This window comes from Brassica napus, chromosome C5, assembly GCF_020379485.1.
Source record: "Brassica napus cultivar Da-Ae chromosome C5, Da-Ae, whole genome shotgun sequence".
Classification (NCBI taxonomy): domain Eukaryota; kingdom Viridiplantae; phylum Streptophyta; class Magnoliopsida; order Brassicales; family Brassicaceae; genus Brassica; species Brassica napus.
Window position 1 is genome coordinate 43340317 of NC_063448.1, and position 17703 is coordinate 43358019.

At 39.9% G+C, this 17703-nt stretch overlaps 3 protein-coding genes across 4 annotated transcripts; all 3 read left to right on the forward strand.

Annotated features, from left to right (window-relative positions):
* The first annotated feature begins 225 nt into the window (after window positions 1–225).
* On the forward strand, window positions 226–4979 carry LOC106425142 (tricalbin-3). The gene is made up of 9 exons (XM_013865859.3): window positions 226–1323; window positions 1565–1806; window positions 2071–2089; window positions 2432–2637; window positions 2884–2993; window positions 3102–3200; window positions 3605–4091; window positions 4169–4297; window positions 4729–4979. Exons 1-8 carry the CDS (start codon window positions 545–547, stop codon window positions 4255–4257), a joined length of 2031 nt encoding a protein of 676 aa, XP_013721313.1. The 5' UTR covers window positions 226–544; the 3' UTR covers window positions 4258–4297; window positions 4729–4979.
* Window positions 4980–9217: 4238 nt separating this feature from the next.
* LOC106425138 (delta(24)-sterol reductase) lies at window positions 9218–11825 on the forward strand. 2 transcript variants are annotated; one of them, XM_013865851.3, is made up of 3 exons: window positions 9218–9362; window positions 9839–11101; window positions 11192–11825. In XM_013865851.3, exons 2-3 carry the CDS (start codon window positions 9860–9862, stop codon window positions 11633–11635), a joined length of 1686 nt encoding a protein of 561 aa, XP_013721305.1. In that variant the 5' UTR covers window positions 9218–9362; window positions 9839–9859; the 3' UTR covers window positions 11636–11825. The 2 variants fall into 2 exon arrangements, with proteins under 2 accessions (XP_013721305.1, XP_013721306.1); XM_013865852.3 differs by lacking the exon at window positions 9218–9362 and adding an exon at window positions 9431–9719.
* Window positions 11826–15482: 3657 nt separating this feature from the next.
* On the forward strand, window positions 15483–17471 carry LOC106425095. The gene is made up of 2 exons (XM_013865818.1): window positions 15483–16448; window positions 16560–17471. Exons 1-2 carry the CDS (start codon window positions 15483–15485, stop codon window positions 17469–17471), a joined length of 1878 nt encoding a protein of 625 aa, XP_013721272.1.
* Window positions 17472–17703: the final 232 nt, after the last annotated feature.

Here is a 17703-nt window from a genome sequence, read left to right on the forward strand (position 1 = left end):
TATTTATTAGATTGCATCACACCAGAATTTTGCTATCAAAAATTATATCTAATAGTTTTATTTATACCATAGTAAATGATATTTTATTAATTTGCATAATTGATAAAAAAACATATTTTATAAAATTAATTTTTTATTAGAAAAGTATTAATATTTGTTTAGTAAAACTAGTGGACTAACGCGAGCTCCTACAAATAGTTTTTAACGCGCATAAAAAGATGGCCGTGACTGGTATTTTCCAGCTTTCATATTCTTCTGGTTCGCATAAACTACAAACCAAACAAACCCATCACTTGCCAATTCTATCCCTCCCTCCCCTCTCCATCTCTCAGCATTCTCTCATCTTCTCATCGTCGCTATCTCCTTGCAAACCTTCTCGATTTTGAATTTATTCACCGAAAAAACCCTAAGGGAGAAACGGTCGTCACTGCCGTACACCACTCACTGTTCATATTGCCGTGAGAGAGACCTTCGCTATTCTGGAGATGCGTCAATTAGACTCTCCTGCGTGGAGCTTCCGGTGAAAAAAAAAGACGATTGATAAATGATTCCACAGTCTTCTCCCTCTTCTAGCTTCGATTTCTTATCTCACGCTAGCGTCTCGCGTCGTCTGTTGTGTCCTTGCTCCAACGAGCACGGCCTGATTCTCTTCCGCGATAGATTCGCGAGGAGGCGGATTCTCCGCCGGAAGACCAGAGTTCAGGTCACGAATGCGAGCTCGAGGTTTGTTTCCGGCGGGGATTCAGCGAGAAAGGTCGCAAGGAGTCTCGTGCTTGCTCGATTCTCGAATGAATTCGAAGACGAGCAAGAATCACCATCATCGCAGGAGTCTTCGATTCAAAGCGACCGAAACAGTTTCACTAACTATAGAGAAGATCCGATTGTGGATAAGCTCAGGACTCAGCTAGGCGTTATCCACCCTATCCCCTCCCCGCCGATTAACCGCAACGCGATTGGTCTGTTCGTTTTCTTCTTCTTCGTTGGTGTTGTTTGCGACAAGCTCTGGGCGTGGAGAAAGAGGCGGAGGCAAGACAGACAACAAAGAGCCGGGCCATGGGCGCAGCTTCCCTCACCGTCCTTCGAGAAGGATTTGCAGAGGAAAGAGTCGGTGGAGTGGGTGAACATGGTGTTGGTGAAGCTCTGGAAAGTTTATAGAGGTGGGATTGAGAATTGGCTCGTGGGATTGTTGCAGCCTGTGATTGATGACTTGAAGAAGCCTGATTATGTGAAGAGAGTTGAGATTAAGCAGTTTTCGCTTGGGGACGAGCCTTTGTCTGTTAGAAATGTTGAGAGGAGGACGTCAAGACGCGTCAATGACTTGCAGTAAGTTCTTCATACCTTTGGTGCTATTGCTTACTCTTACTTGCTTTAAGGTACTCAATGTATTGTGCAAGTGGATCAAATGGTGGCATTGTTGGTTTCAGTTGTTTTTTGTTAGTCACCGAAGCTTCAATTCACTTATGGTTAATGAACTTTCTGTCATTTTGGGGTTTGGATACGTAAACGGTTTGCTCACGGCTCAGTTCAAGGTTTCCTTATGCTGTCATTTTTCTTCTTTTTATAGGTACCAGATTGGTCTTAGGTATACTGGTGGTGCTCGGATGTTGTTAATGCTCACTTTAAAATTTGGTATCATCCCAGTAGTCGTGCCAGTTGGTATACGAGATTTTGACATCGACGGTGAGCTTTGGGTTAAGTTAAGATTGATACCGTCAGCGCCTTGGGTTGGAGCCGCATCATGGGCATTTGTATCACTTCCAAAGATCAAATTTGAGCTGGCTCCATTCCGATTGTTTAATCTAATGGGTATGCGTTAATCATGATCATCTGATACTTTCTCGCAATCCCATTCACATATTTTTTTTGTATCTTCTTTAAGAGTAGATACGCAATCTTTTGTTTAGTGATACGTTGAGTTGTTGATCTTATAAAATGTGGAAATGTTATGCTATCAATTATTGCTGAATAATGTGCAAAGCGCATTTCCTTTAATTTTGAAAATATGAACATGAGTAGTTGCTCTTAAATTTTTTCTTCTTTTTGCATGAATGCTTCGGATGATAACATCAGGAATTCCTGTTCTATCCATGTAAGTCCTACTATGCTTGTCTTCATGCATCTTATTTGCTGCACATAACTTTTTCAACCACTGGGTTCAATGCTGCATTAGTATAAGTGATTAGTACTTGAAAGCTGTTTCCTGTTTAGATGAGGTAAATAGCTGTTGAAAGGGGTTTCGTAACCTCCTTTAGCCAACTGTTTTTTGTTCTTGTGAATTTTAGGAGCATATACTTTAAGTTGTAGTTGTGAATAGTTTGATCTGATACTGCTATTCATTTTAGCTTTCTTTTTCTCTCTGTTGATTGTTCACTCTCCTCAAGGTTTTGATATATCAGTTTCTTCCCTCCTTTTCCCACTTTACCTCTTTCAGGTTCTTGACCAAACTGCTGACAGAAGATTTGCCTCGCTTATTTGTCCGGCCAAAGAAAATTGTCTTGGATTTCCAGAAAGGAAAAGCTGTTGGACCTGTTTCAGAAGACATAAAACCTGGAGACATGCAGGAAGGGAACAAGGATTTTGTTGGGGAACTGTCTGTTACTCTTGTAAATGCTCAGAAACTCCCATACATGTTCTCTGGTAAGTTGTATTCCCCCATATTTTCCTTCTTCCTTTGATTACGTTCTGGCAGTCTGTTATTTTAGTTTCGATATATGTATATATATACCCCCAGGTTCATTCGAATACGATATATGTATATATATACCCCCAGGTTCATTCGAATACGTGGAGCAACAAAAATCAGCTCTATTTATGCATTCATCAAATATTCTTCATCACTTTACTTGTTCCTCCATTCAGAACATTTTTTATATTTTGTAATAGGTAGAACGGATCCATATGTTATTTTACGAATGGGTGATCAAGTTATCCGCAGTAAGAAGAATAGTCAAACTACTGTGATTGGGGCTCCTGGTCAGCCAATCTGGAATCAGGTAAAGTGCTTATATATCTCAATGGCTTATTCATATTCTGGTGGTCGGTAGTTTTTGTCAAATCGCTAAAACTGTTTAGCATATTTCTGTATCATAAATATTTGTCAGGACTTCCAATTCCTTGTTTCAAATCCTAGAGAACAAGTGTTACAAATTGAAGTCAATGACTGTCTTGGATTCGCCGATATGGCTATTGGCACCGGAGAGGTAAATCATCTTTCCTTTTATTTTGTTTGTAATATGCATAAGAACTGCTTGATATGTTGTCTGAAATGATTTCTCAAGATGATGATCTTTTACTTCTATGTCATGCTTTCTTATGTTTGCTAAATGTGGGCTTCTCTGTAATTCTTTACACTCTTTAATAACAACATAAAGAACCCACTTACATCCCCTTATTCTCTGCACAATATATCAATTAAAGGGTTTTTATATGTTGATGCTGCAGTTTGAGTACTCAGCATCTGGTCTGATACTTGTCAATATCAACCCATTGGCTGCGTGCCTTATCCGAGAATCTCAGAATTAATTACTTTTGCTGTTTGCATAAGCTTATTCTATCCTTATTTGCTGTCTGCATGACCTTATTACTAACCTTATTATACGTCTAGGTTGACCTCGGATCACTACCAGATACGGTTCCTACAGACAGAATTGTTGTTCTGCAAGGCGGTTGGAGTTTATTTGGAAAGGGATCTGCTGGAGAAATACTACTGCGGCTTACATACAAAGCATACGTGGAGGATGAAGAAGATGATAAACGCAATGCAAAAGCCATTAATGCAGATGCTTCCGATGATGACATGTCTGATTCCGAAGAACCTAGCTCATTCGTGCGTGACAAGATTCCTTCTGATGATCTTGGTCCAGAGTCGTTTATGAATGTGCTGTCTGCATTAATTTTGAGCGAGGAATTTCAAGGCATAGTTTCATCAGAAGCTGGGAACAAACTTTATGAAGGTGAAGCAAGCGTGCCACCAGTACCCTCAAAGGCTTCGGAGGACTCAAAATCTCAACCGGACGATTCTGGCAATGGAGGCATATCAGATTTGGAAGTGAAAACTCCGAGTTCTGATAGAAGCTCCGTTGATGATGGAGGTATATCGAGGCTCTGTCTTATTATGATTTGCGTCCATGGTTGCTTGGTCTAAAACTATTAAGCTTTCTATTTTCAGGATTAGCATTGTTGTGGTTCAGTGTAATCACTTCTGTATTGGTGCTCGTTGCTATTAACATGGGCGGCTCAAGTTTCTTCAACCCGTAACATGGTGTTGTATGGATCACTAGCGATTTATTTTGCCGGAGTAAGTCTCTGAACCTAGAAATGGAAACTTTGTAAGTTCTGCCTATGGTTGCCAATATCAGTTGAACTCACTTGAATAGATAAATCTTTGCATATAGTTGAGAATCAGTTGCAATTCGTTCACTGAATAAAAGCTGGTATAGTTTCTGTTTAGGCTTTTCATATTAATACTTGAAACTCGAAAAAGAGTTGTCAGTTAGATAAAAAGTTGAAAATAATGAACCGAAGTCTGTAAGTGGGAAGATGCTGAGAACCTGGCATGCAATGTATAATAGAAACTTAGTGTTCTGTAAAGATTGTGTGATTTGATCAATGGTCTGGTGGAGTCTTGTATTTCATCTGATATATAGTCTAGCTTCCAGTTTCTGCTGTTTTCAACCATTGGTGCCCCCTTGTTGATTGACTGACCAAAGCCTCTTTATTTAATGGCAGGTTGGTTAATTCTCTCCTCTCGACCTTAGAGATGGCTTATAACGAAGTCTCAGTTTTGTGTTTACATTCTAATGCCATTTGTATGCATGTCACTAAAAGAGGGGCACTTATTGGCGGCAGAAAGTTTTAGGATATATTTCAGTGTTTCACACAATCTCTTAGAACAGTGAATCAACGTGTATACCAGTGGTCTGTTATATAGTACATGGAAAATTTATTCTCCATTCAAATAAAGTTTATTCTTTCTACAAGTAAACGATTCTGCTTTCCTTAACACGTAATACAGTGACGCCTGCTATTAGCAGTCACCAACTTGAGGGCTTTTTAAAAAGTGTTTCTTCTGTAAATTTGTTGGTCGAAGTTTACACATGGAAGTCGTAATAATGCTTTCCAGTGTAGTTTTGTCAGGTACAAAAATTGTAATACTCTGCCATGGATGTGCTTAGAGGAGCAAGAGTATAAACAAGGTACTTTTTATCTTCTTTCTCTTTTTGAATGGTTTCTTGGCTCTTATCTTTGTCTTGATAGATCATGTTAGGAGGATCATTAATTGTTATTGCTAGAATCATAAATTATGTAATAATGTTAAACAGAAGACTTTGCTCAAAAAGAAAAAGAAGTTAAACAGAGGACCACAACTTACAATAATAATATATATATATATATATATATATATCATGTTAATTAATTGCACGTTAAGAGGACAATTAGATCTACACTTGTTAAAAGAATATATGCAATCAAACATATAGAATAACAAGGGGTTCATGGGTGCATTAAATTAAGTCTTAAGTGACAGAAACACATGATATAAAAAAGGGATTAATAAGTGAGAAAAATGGAGATTAGAGATGATATGATTATATTACCAAAGATGAGGAAGAGAAGTCACGTGAAGGAGTTGAGATCACGTCAGGCACATGTGGTGGACAGTCCTCGTTTATAGGTTTGTTTTTCCAAACTCTCTTCTTCGGTTTCTCCGTTCTCTTTTGTCTTTTACGCTCATTTTAATTCGTTTTCAACTTCAGTTACTTACTTCACTGATTCTTAAATTCTTTAATGTAGTAAATTGTAATTTAAAATTTTTAGTTACAACTATAAGACTGAAAGGATGAACAGAAAGCTTTTGAAACAGTGTTTAGTGATTATGCGCGCTCCAATCTTTTTACAAATCACAATCTGTCACTTGACTATTTGTTCTTCACACTTCTCTCTGATGAATGGAAGTTTGATCTGAAATTAATATATAGAATTAAATTGGAAAATGATGTTTCTTTGTCGATGGAGAAGTGAACGCATGGGTTTATTTGCGTGGCACTGGACCAAATAGTAATGTCCTGTATTGGATGCTTACATAAAAACAAAATTGCTGCTGTAAAAAAAATGATTTCTGTAACGTAAACATTGGTGTTCCCAATTTCTTGTACTCCATGTAAAATCTTTGAAAAATAAAACTTCAGCTAAAAATGATTGGTGCTTTTATAATAAGTTACAACCACCCAAGCAAAATTTCAGTTTCTGAATTTGTCTATATATGCATTCAACATGAAATACGATCTAGGAAACAAAAGCTTGAAGCGTGAATGAAATTTTGCCGACGTCAAATTAAAAGTTTCCAATATTTATTTACATAAAAATATGGTTTGGAGTTGTAACACATGAGTGGTAATAGTTGGCATATTTTTAGATATAGTTTACGAGATTTTGCCAGAGCTGGATATCGTTCTCAAACGTGCAATCACCCCTGTAAACCTTTTCATATTTCATATAATTAATTAGTTTTTGGTTACAAAAATAAAAGAAAACCATTACTTTTGAGCAGTTGATTACTTTAAAGTGTAGCCATTTTTCAAAAGCTCATGATTTTATTGTTAAAGTTAAAGTGCATTTTATTCTATTTGCTAAATCAGCTGAATAGTTTTTAGCAGATATTAGTAAGAGATTATTGTCTATAGAAATGTTTATTGATCGCCTTTCCACCAAATTACACGATACTTCTTTTTTTAAATCATCGTGTTACGATGCAGACACTTATAATGCTACCAATAATTTTCGTATATGAATTTTTTTTTTTTGAATTAAGGGATTTCAATTTAAAATATAAACTATTTCTATCGGAGGCGGTAGCAGTAAGCAAAAGATTTTTTAAGAGACATATTGGGAACGATCCTATCTGCCTAAGATGTGGTCATGCGGAGGAAACAATTAATCATATGATTCTTACATGCTCTCCAGCTATACAATGTTGGGCCCTCTCAACGGTTCCATCGACACCAAGGATATTTCCGTCAGAGGATCTCTACACCAATATAAACTACCTGCTTGTAAGGACTAATATTGGTAGAAATATAGAGGAGTTAACCAGAGTCTTTCCTTGGATTACTGGTATATATGGAAAGCACAAAATGAAAAATTCTATAATGGGCGAGATTTCTCACCAGTGGATACAACAGATTTAGCATTAAAAGAGTGTAATGCATGGTTCCTAGCCAATGAAGAAACCGAATCTGACGACAATGCCACAATACCCATACCAAGGAACCCCGTAAGATCTACCTACATTTACTTGCCGTGTAGATGGATCATGGAAGAATGATGGATTCACGAGTGGAGTAGGATGGATTTTACAACTTCAAGATGGAGCAATAGATCTCCTAGGCCTGCAAGGTTGCCATAAGTTAATTTCGCCACTACATACCGAGCTAAAGAGCTTAGTATGGGCATTGAAATGTTTATCTCGCCATCAGCGGTTCTACGATTACTTTGTTACTGGTTCCCAAGAATTAGTCAAAATGATCACAACACCAGAAGACTGGCTAGCTTTTGCAGCTGAACTTACCGAGTTTAAAGCTCTTTGAGCGTCCTATCATGACGGAAAAGTGGTTTATCAACCCAGATCCAGTAACACTCAAGCGGACTTCCTTGCAAGGCACACTCGAACAAGAAGCTGTCTTTTCTCGTATGTTAACATGCAGTGCCTTATTGGCTAGACACTAGAAACCCGTCCTTCACGGATTCGTACTAAGATTTTCTTTGTACTCTTATTGTGATAAAAAAAAAGAGAAGAGTTTGCATGAAACAAGCTTCATGATGTATTGAGTCCCAAACCAATAAAACAAAAGTAGAGATTAGAGAAGCCATCAATGGTAGTAAAGACAATAGCTAATGATAGGAGCCACGGCCACGTTTTCCTCGTACTGTCTGCCATTCCATGTTCTGGTCCTTGATAGGAGATTTTGATTCCATCCCACCTCTTGTCAAGCTGAGCGAGCTTGGAGGTTCAATCTCAACTTCATCCCCATCACCTAGCACTGTAAAACGAGAAGGACTCTCAAATGCACAATGGTTAGGTGTCGTGGTCACGGGATCAACAACAATAGATTCTAGGACCTCATTGTTGATAATGTTGGATGGAGTAGACTCCATAATCGGTGTATCAATGGGAATATATTGTGAATCTATTAATGTGGTGAAAGTGGTAACTGAGTTAAGCGGATCAACGGGCTTCTCATATAGTGACTGAGAAGAAGAGGATGAAGTTATAATCATTGGGTTTTCTGAGCATACCTCTGAAGCATGTGAAGGACCTGAAGGAACGTCATGAGTAGCCTCCGCTTTAGATTGCAAAGCAGGAATGAGATCGGTTGCAGTTGAACCTTCTAAAGAATTTGTACTCTGGAACACAAAAGCTGGTGAAGAGGGGATTAAAAGATCTCCTTGTTGTAGAATACGGTCAATATCCACAACGGGGACTTCACTACTAACATGTGTTGTATGTGGCTGCAAGATTGGATCTTTAGCCGGCTTAGAAGGTAAGAGGCCTTCTTCTCTTTGTGGCCAAGGTTACCTCACCTCTCACACATGGATTCCAGTGTATTCAACATCAACAAGAAATATGCTACATTATTTATCATCAAATGCAATAAGTTTTGGAAAATTTCTATCCAGCTCCAGCTCCATCTCAACCAAGACCTTTGCTTTATATATGAATTCTGATGAGAAAAAAAAAATGGATATTATTAATGCTGTGTGATCAGCAAGCATATGCTTTAGGGCATGGACATTAAAAAAGCATGTAACATGTAGGAATTTTTCACTAGAAATTATTGAAAGGAAATTTCATGCAATAAACTCTTAAAAATGCATTTAGAAAATATAAATTTTGACATATATACATTTTTTGATTGGATACATGTCTTCCAGCCTTTGTAGACTTATATCCGTTATAATTTATACCAATGAAAAATAAAAAAACTATTAAAAAGATATACACTTTCTATCTTTTTCTCATCAATGTTTTTGAGTTACCTTTTGTAAGAAACTTTCAAATGGTTGGATATTTTGCCTTTTACACATTTAAAAACAATAAAAACATAGTATAAATTCAGATAATAATTTCTGGCATAATTTCTTAATATTGGTTGATATTAATTTAATAATATTTTGGTAAAATATAAAACTTTTAAATAAAAAATCATAAAATAGTGGGCAATCAAATTGTTTTGTTCGATAATACACGTGAGTCAGGCTGGCTATAATCACCTTTTTTGAATTATAAAGACAATCCTCTCTCACTGTCCGGACAGTTTCAATTATCCTCTCTCGCTCTCTATCTCCTCCCTTGGATTCTTCAGGTACTTTTATCTCTCAGTCTCTGGTTTCATCTTTTTCCTTCCTTAGATCCCTCGGACTTTTGTTGATAGTTTACTAAATACCACTAGTGAACCATGTGGATTTTGATATCTTAACCATCTCCCTCTTCAAACTTCATGCAAAATTTCAGAATCTGCTCAACATTCTTTTAATTACTTTGTAGGAAGAGTAGATATGTAGATCCAAGGACTAGAACCAAACCCAGAACTTTCTCTCTCCTTGTCCTTTCCACAAGCATATAGCTTCATGCCTAGTTGTTTTGTGTTCAGTAGTCCATTATTTCCATGGAGCCCACACTATAGTCCTTAACAGATTCATCAGTCAAAACACACAAGCATGTATAATATATGTGTATTTTCATATTTTGATTCTTATGGTTTGTTGTACAGTGATGGATCTGAAAAATTCTTGAAGATCCTTTTGTTTGCTTACAAGGATTTGTTTTGTTTCGATGCAGTGAGGAGAGGGAATCTCAAAAATGTCGGATCTTCAGGCACCGCTCGTAAGGCCCAAGAGAAAGAAGACATGGGTCGACTACTTCGTCAAGTTCAGATGGATCATCGTCATCTTCGTCGTCCTCCCAATCTCAGCCACACTCTACTTCCTCATCTACCTCGGAGACATGTGGTCAGAGTCCAAATCCTACGAGAAACGCCGCAAGGAACACGACCAGAACGTCGCCAAAGTCATCAAACGCCTCAAGGAGAGAGATGCGGCCAAGGACGGACTCGTCTGCACCGCGCGCAAGCCTTGGATCGCCGTCGGGATGAGGAACGTCGACTACAAGAGAGCGCGACACTTCGAGGTCGACTTGGGAGAGTTCCGCAACATCCTAGAGATCAACAAGGAGAAGATGATCGCTAGAGTCGAGCCTCTCGTCAACATGGGACAGATCTCTCGCGCTACCGTCCCCATGAACCTCTCTCTCGCTGTTGTCGCTGAGCTTGATGATCTCACCGTTGGTGGACTCATTAACGGTTACGGTATTGAAGGAAGCTCTCACCTCTACGGTCTCTTTGCAGATACCGTCGTGGCTTACGAGATTGTTCTAGCTGGTGGTGAACTTGTCCGTGCTACTAAGGATAACGAGTACTCTGATCTCTTCTACGCGATCCCTTGGTCTCAAGGAACTCTCGGGCTCCTTGTTGCAGCCGAGATCAAGCTTATACCGGTTAAGGAGTACATGAGACTCACTTACATACCGGTTAAAGGAGATCTTCAAACCTTAGCTCAAGGCTACATGGACTCATTCGCGCCTAAAGATGGTGACACGTCGAAGATCCCTGACTTCGTCGAAGGCATGGTTTACAATCCGACGGAAGGTGTGATGATGGTTGGAACATACGCGTCTAAAGAAGAGGCCAAGAAGAAAGGGAACAAGATCAACAACGTGGGGTGGTGGTTCAAGCCGTGGTTCTACCAGCACGCGCAGACCGCGCTGAAGAAGGGGGAGTTTGTTGAGTATATTCCTACTCGTGAGTACTACCATAGGCACACGAGGTGCTTGTACTGGGAAGGGAAGCTGATTCTTCCTTTTGGTGATCAGTTTTGGTTTAGGTTCCTCTTTGGTTGGTTGATGCCTCCAAAGGTCTCTCTTCTTAAGGCCACTCAAGGTGAAGCTATCAGAAACTATTACCATGATATGCATGTTATTCAGGACATGCTTGTTCCCCTTTACAAGGTTGGTGATGCTCTCGAATGGGTCCACCGCGAAATGGAGGTAAAATAAAAGCCCGTAATCCTCTTAGGCCCAAAACCACAATATTTAATATTAGTTTCGTCACTCAAACTTGTTGTATCCTTTTTGCAGGTGTATCCGATTTGGCTATGCCCACACAAACTCTACAAGGCACCAATCAAGCAACAGATTTACCCTGAGCCAGGTTTTGAGTACGAGAGGAGACAAGGAGACACAGAAGATGCTCAGATGTACACTGACGTTGGAGTGTACTACGCACCAGGTCCTGTCCTAAGAGGTGAAGAGTTTGATGGATCGGAAGCTGTGCGTAAGATGGAGAAATGGCTGATAGAGAACGGCGGTTTCCAGCCTCAGTACGCGGTGTCTGAGCTTGACGAGAAGAGCTTCTGGAGGATGTTTGATGGTGACTTGTACGAGCATTGCCGCAAGAAGTATAGAGCTGTTGGAACGTTCATGAGTGTTTACTACAAGTCGAAGAAAGGAAGGAAGACTGAGAAAGAAGTTAGAGAAGCGGAGCAAGCTCATCTCGAAACAGCTTATGCTGAGGCAGATTAAGCTATATGAGAATCTGGGGTTCGAGAGAGACTTGAGAGAGTATTATTATTGTTATGGGTGGTAGTGTTTCTTTTGTTTTGTTTGTTATGTGTTTCCAGTTTTCAGTTTAGTATTGTCTTTGATGATGCTTATTGTTGTTGTTGCTTGCTATGGTTTGACTTATGATTTGAATGGATTTTAGATTTTGATATTTGGATTTGCTTTTGAGATTTTTGGTTTGGGATCTTTTGGGTCATGCCATGACAAATCATTCTTGATAGTAGGGGGATTAGGGCTGGAATTTTGACCAGAAATTTTTGGTTTAAAGTTACATGTTTGGTTACAAATTCGGTTCAGTTTGGTCAAGTTTTTTCTTTTAAAGTTTGGTTATCGAGTTGGTATGATATTCAGTTAGTCTGGTTTTTAAATTTATTGGTTTATATATCTTAATAGATTTTAAAATCCAAGACAAGTTCAGTGTTATTGGTTTTTTTATTTCAAAATCCATATTCAAATCCAAAGTTATTGGTTATGAATTTAAAATAGATTTTAAAATCTAGTGTTATTCAATAGCATATATTTATTTAAAAAATTGATTTGAAATTAGATTTGAGTGGATTTCTAGTGGGGGTTTATTGGAATAGGGGTTTGAGAAAATATTAAGGATTTCATATTTGATGGGATTTAGCTGAATCTATTTAGATTTTAACAGAAATTTTGATGAGGGATTTGTAGAATTTTAAAATAAAAAATATATATGCTAAGATCTTTAAAAAATAACATTTCTTAGCAATTGTTTCACTTACGACTTCTAACGTGTAATCATATCCTGCGAAGAATAAATTGTACATGAAAGAAACCAAAGTTATGTATTATTACTCTTCTATGGTTATTTTGCTCTCTCTGTAATCTAGTTAAAGGAAATGGACTATCCCTAATACTTGGCATTCACATTACAACTTTTCTTGGTCAGGAAATAGCAGAATCATGGCAAATGACAAGGTTAGAAGACGATGTATACAGTTTCAGATTGATTTTTCTACAAGCTATCGTTGGTCTGTCGGTTTCCGCAAGAGAAGAATCAATTCTTCGGGATAATCGGTACGAGGTTTTTTCACAAGATCACATACTTTACTCCTGTTAAGAAAAAGTTATGATATTTGTCTCTGTTTTGTTTCATATTTGTCTCTGTTTTGTTTCAGGCATCGTTGGAGAGTGAGGAAGGAGGAGAATAACTGTTTTATTTATTTATTTTGAAATACCATCTCATTAGATGGTATTTGTTTCTAGTGGATTTTGTCTATAAAACCAATTATCTAATAATTTCAAATAACTTTTGATAAATATTATGTGTGAAATCCTTGTTTTCCAATAAGGGGGTATTTGAAAGGGTTTGACTAAATGATTAATTCAATAAGGATAGATTTGATAAAACTTTTATAAATACTAGATATAATAAAGGGAGATTTGAACAAAAACTAGAATTCTCTTAAATCATCAATACAATAAGCACCTAGTGTTGAAACTTGTTAATCAATTGAGTCAAACTAAAAAAATGTCCTCTGGTGAGAACCCTGGCTCTCCTCGTCTGGTTTAGCTGCCGTCCTGAATCCGTCGTCGTCTACTCCTGATGGACCTCCTCCTAAGCCCCCTGAACCCCTAGCCATTGCCTTTGGTGATTTCCTTCTTTTCTCTTCCTCCCACACGAAACCCTCTGCTTCAATCACTATTCACCCCACTGTTCACTTTCAGATTGTTTCCACATCTACTACTTTGCCACCCAAAGAACTAACCTCTACTACCACAGATCGACCTAATGGCTTTGATGTCACCACAGAAGATTCTATAGATCTCACTAAAACTACTTCTAAATCTGAAACTGCTACAGTAGCTGAAACTACTGAACCCTCTTTCACTATTCTTCCTCCAAAACATTCTTCCCCTATCATCACAAACCCCCCCCCCTCGCGTAATCCCACCACCTCCTCTCGGCTTTCCCCCCCCCCCCAATAACCGTTGACCTCACCCTACCTGCACCCACACTACCCTCTGAGACCCTTCCCACTGTTACTACTCCATCCTCCTCTGAAAATCTTATTCCTCCTTCCAACCCTCCTCCCCCATCAAATCGCAACAAAAAGACCAACCCTCCTAAAACTCACCCTAACCATTCCCAATCTTATCCTGCTAAAGCTAAACTTCTTTCTGACCGCTCTCAAAAGCGTGTCGCCTCCACTACTATCTCCCCTGATGGGAAGCTTCGTGTGCATGTCCCTGATGCAGTCTTTGAGAGTGGTGCTGCTCTGCATAAAGAGTACGTTGTTGGTTCAATCCTAGATAAAATGCTTGACTATGGACCAATACAAAGTGTATTAAACTACATGTGGGGCAAAGGCTCTAAGCTTGAAATTCATCTTCAGCCTTTGAAACACTCTATGCTAGTTAGAGTTCCAAATGACTTCATCAGGTCAAAGATATTGGAAAAAAAAATTGTGGTATGTGGATACCTCGATGTTTTATGTCTCGCAGTGGGGTAGCAATACTACTGAGTCCTACCCGGAGATAAATTCAATTCCTCTCTGGGCTCATCTACGTGGTATCCCTTTTGATCTGTGCACTAAAGTAGGCCTCAGTCATGCTGCAGGCTTGGTGGGTGAACCTATAGAGACAGATGATTACACAAAAAATGTCTCAAGCTTGAATATAGCGCATGTTAAAGTTGAGGCTGATCTTACCAAATTGCTTCCTTCTGAAGGGGAGCTTGTGAGATAAAGTGGTGAGATCATTACTGTTGGGATTGACTACCCGTGGGTACCTCCTTCTTGTACTCACTGTCGTCGCATTGGGCACATCATAAAAACTGTATTTACCCCCCTGCAAAGGATCAAACTCCTACTGCTGAAAATGATGGCTCTACCCCTCCTGTACCTATCCCATCGATTAATCTGCAAGGGTACTCGCCAAATGTGATGATGGAGCCTCCGACTGTTGTAGCTGCCGTTTCTGATCAATCGGAAGCTATAACAGAACCTGCTGTAGTCTCTTTTCCTCCTCCTCTGGAAAGTGATTCTCAAGCAGCTGTTGACTACATCACAGACTCTCTGCTTCCTCTCTCTGAATCAGTGATCCCCCCTCCTACCACCCTTGTTACTAATGAGTTGGAAATTCCACATGACCAGCCTTTCATTTTTTCCTCCATCCCCTCTTTCCCTATAACCTCTAACCCTCCCCTATTGCCGGTCCATACTCTATCCTCTGTAACCCCACCACCCTCCCCTCCCTCATCCACTGCCCTTTTAAGCCCCACTACCATTTCCTTCGCTTCTGACCTTGCTCTTGCTTCGGTTGTGGTCAGTTTAGCAGCTGTGCGTGCTCATTTATCCAATTCCTATATAGCCAAAAAACAAGCTGCTCTTTTTAACTCCCCCCTTATATCCCTCCCTCCCGCCTTTTTTGACAAGTCTTCTGCTTCTTGGAAAGCTTCTACCACCCAAATAAAATCCCCTTCCATCCCTCCGCCTAGTTTTGTAATCTCTAACCCTTTTTCTTTTCTAGCTACCATTAATCCTGAGGACTCCATCCCTGATGGTACTCCTCCCCAACCTTCCCTATGAGTACAAAATTATTTTTTTGGAATGTCCGTGGACTTAATTATCCGGACAAGCACTCACCATTTAGCCAATGGTTGAGATCTCAACATTTCATTTTGGTGCACTTTTGGAAACTCACATCAAGGAGCAAAATCTACTTTCATTAATGCAGAAACTCTGTCCTGGCTGGAGCTTTGCTTCTAACCATCACGATCTCAATTCCTCGATGGTTTGCTTCTATTCTGTCATTTCGCTGCTCTCCGCAGAAAATCTCTATCATGTCTGCCTTGCCATCATCAGAAAAAATCACCACCACCCTTCTCAGATTAAACCCAAATAAAGCCCGAGTCCCTGATGGTCTCACCTCTGGATTCTCTAAAGCTTATTGGTCAATCATTGGCCTTGAAGTCTTATCCTCTATTGGCACTTTCTTTACTACTGGTTTCTTGCTTGTGGTCGCTAACTCCACCATTCTCTCCCTTGTCCCCAAACACCCTGGAGCCTCAGCAATATCTGAATACCGCCATATCTCTTGCTGCTCCACCATATACAAAACCATCTTGAAAATCCTTGTTGCCAAACTTAAACCCATCCTAAATGAACTTATCCTCCCCAACCAAACAACTTTTGTGCAAAGCCGACTCCTTATAGAGAATACCATTCTAGCTACTGAGGTCGTTGATGGTTACCATAAGCAACTAGGACCTCCCAGAATCACCCTGAAGGTTGACATAGCAAAGGCATTTGATACTCTGAGTTGGGACTTCCTCTTCATTTGCTTGAGTACTCTGCAGCTCCCATCAACTTTTATTCACTGGCTGAAAGCCCGTGTATGCACTCCCTCCTATACCATCGGCTACAATGGGACAGTTCAAGGCTTTTTCAAAGGTCGACGTGGTCTTAGGCAAGGTGATCCCGTTTCACCTTACCTATTTGTTGTTGCTATGAACTGTTTATCGCAGATGTTGAACAGAGGTGCAGAGGAAGGGAAGTTTGGCTACCATGCCAAGTGTTCATCTTCGAAGCTCACCCATCTTTGCTTTGCAGACGACCTCCTCATCTTCACTGATGGTAAATTCAGCTCTGTTCAAGCGATCCTAGCTATCCTAGATGAGTTTGCTGCTCCCTCTGGCCTAAAGATCAATCTCCAGAAAACTTCTTTTGTGTCTTGTGGTGTACCCCTGCTCTCTCAAAAACTATCTATGCACCACTGTGCTCCGCTGATCCAACTTATTAAGAGCAAAGTAAACTCCTGGAGTGCAAGAAGCCTATCGTATGCAGGAAGACTTCTCCTTCTTAATACAGTCATAAATGGCATCACTAATTTCTGAACCTCGACCTTTATCTTACCAAAGGCCTGCATCACAAAGATAAACTCCCTCTGTAGCTCCTTCTTATGGCATGGCTCATCTGATGCTGGCCATTCCACAAAGGTTGCTTGGGAAATGGTTACGCTCTCAAAAGATGAAAGAGGTCTTGGCTGTAGAGACTTGAGAGCTTGGAACACGGCTTGCACACTAAAACTCATTTGGCTTCTCTTCAAAACCTCGGGCTCCATTTGGGTTGTGTGGTTCATCAATGAAATTCTAGGAGGTGATCTATCAAGGTTCTGGATAATAAAATCAAGGCAATGCTTCCCTTGGCTTGTAAAGAAACTGCTGGGACTTAGAGATATAACTTTCGGCTGGATCAAAGTCAAAGTGGGATCTGGAGCTCGGGTGCGTTTCTGGTCAGATAACTGGGCTCCTGTGGGTGCTATCTCTGATTACTTGGCCCCCTCCACTTCCAATTCGATGGGCATACCTCAAAACGCCACTCTACAAGATATCTACCACAACGGTACATGGCGAGTACGACCTGCGAGATCGGACAAACAGGTCATGGTTCAAGCTCTACTATCTTCTCTTACTTTGACAACAGAACCGGATTCTATAATTTGGTATGTGGAGAATTCAATCTGGGAAAAATACAGCACTGGTGGAATCTACAATGTACTAAAGAGCCATGGTAATAGGGTACCTTGGAGTGGAATCGTCTGGAGTAAAGGTGGAATCCCAAAACATAACTTCATGGCGTGGCTAGCTACGCTGAACCGTCTACCCACTAAGGATCGCCTGCTTCAATGGGGCCTTAATATAGACCCTAAATGCCTTCTCTGCTCCACCACTGATGAGTCTCGAGATCACCTTTTGTTCGAGTGCCACTACTCTGCTTCTCTCTGGTCGTGCTTCTCCACGCGACTAGATCTCACTTTGCCGCCAAATTAGGATTCATTGATCACTGCTCTTCTATCACTCACGGGTCCACCTTGGTATAAGAAACTATGCTGTTTGGTCTGGAAACTCGTGATTTACTCCCTCTGGGCTGAGAGGAACTCAAAACTGCATCGCCAATGTTACCGCTCTGTCGAGTCAATAGCAGCTGCTATGAATATAACGGTAAAGAATAGAATCAATAGCCTTCGGGAAGCAAACCCTGTCGCGGCCTCCTCGATGTTCC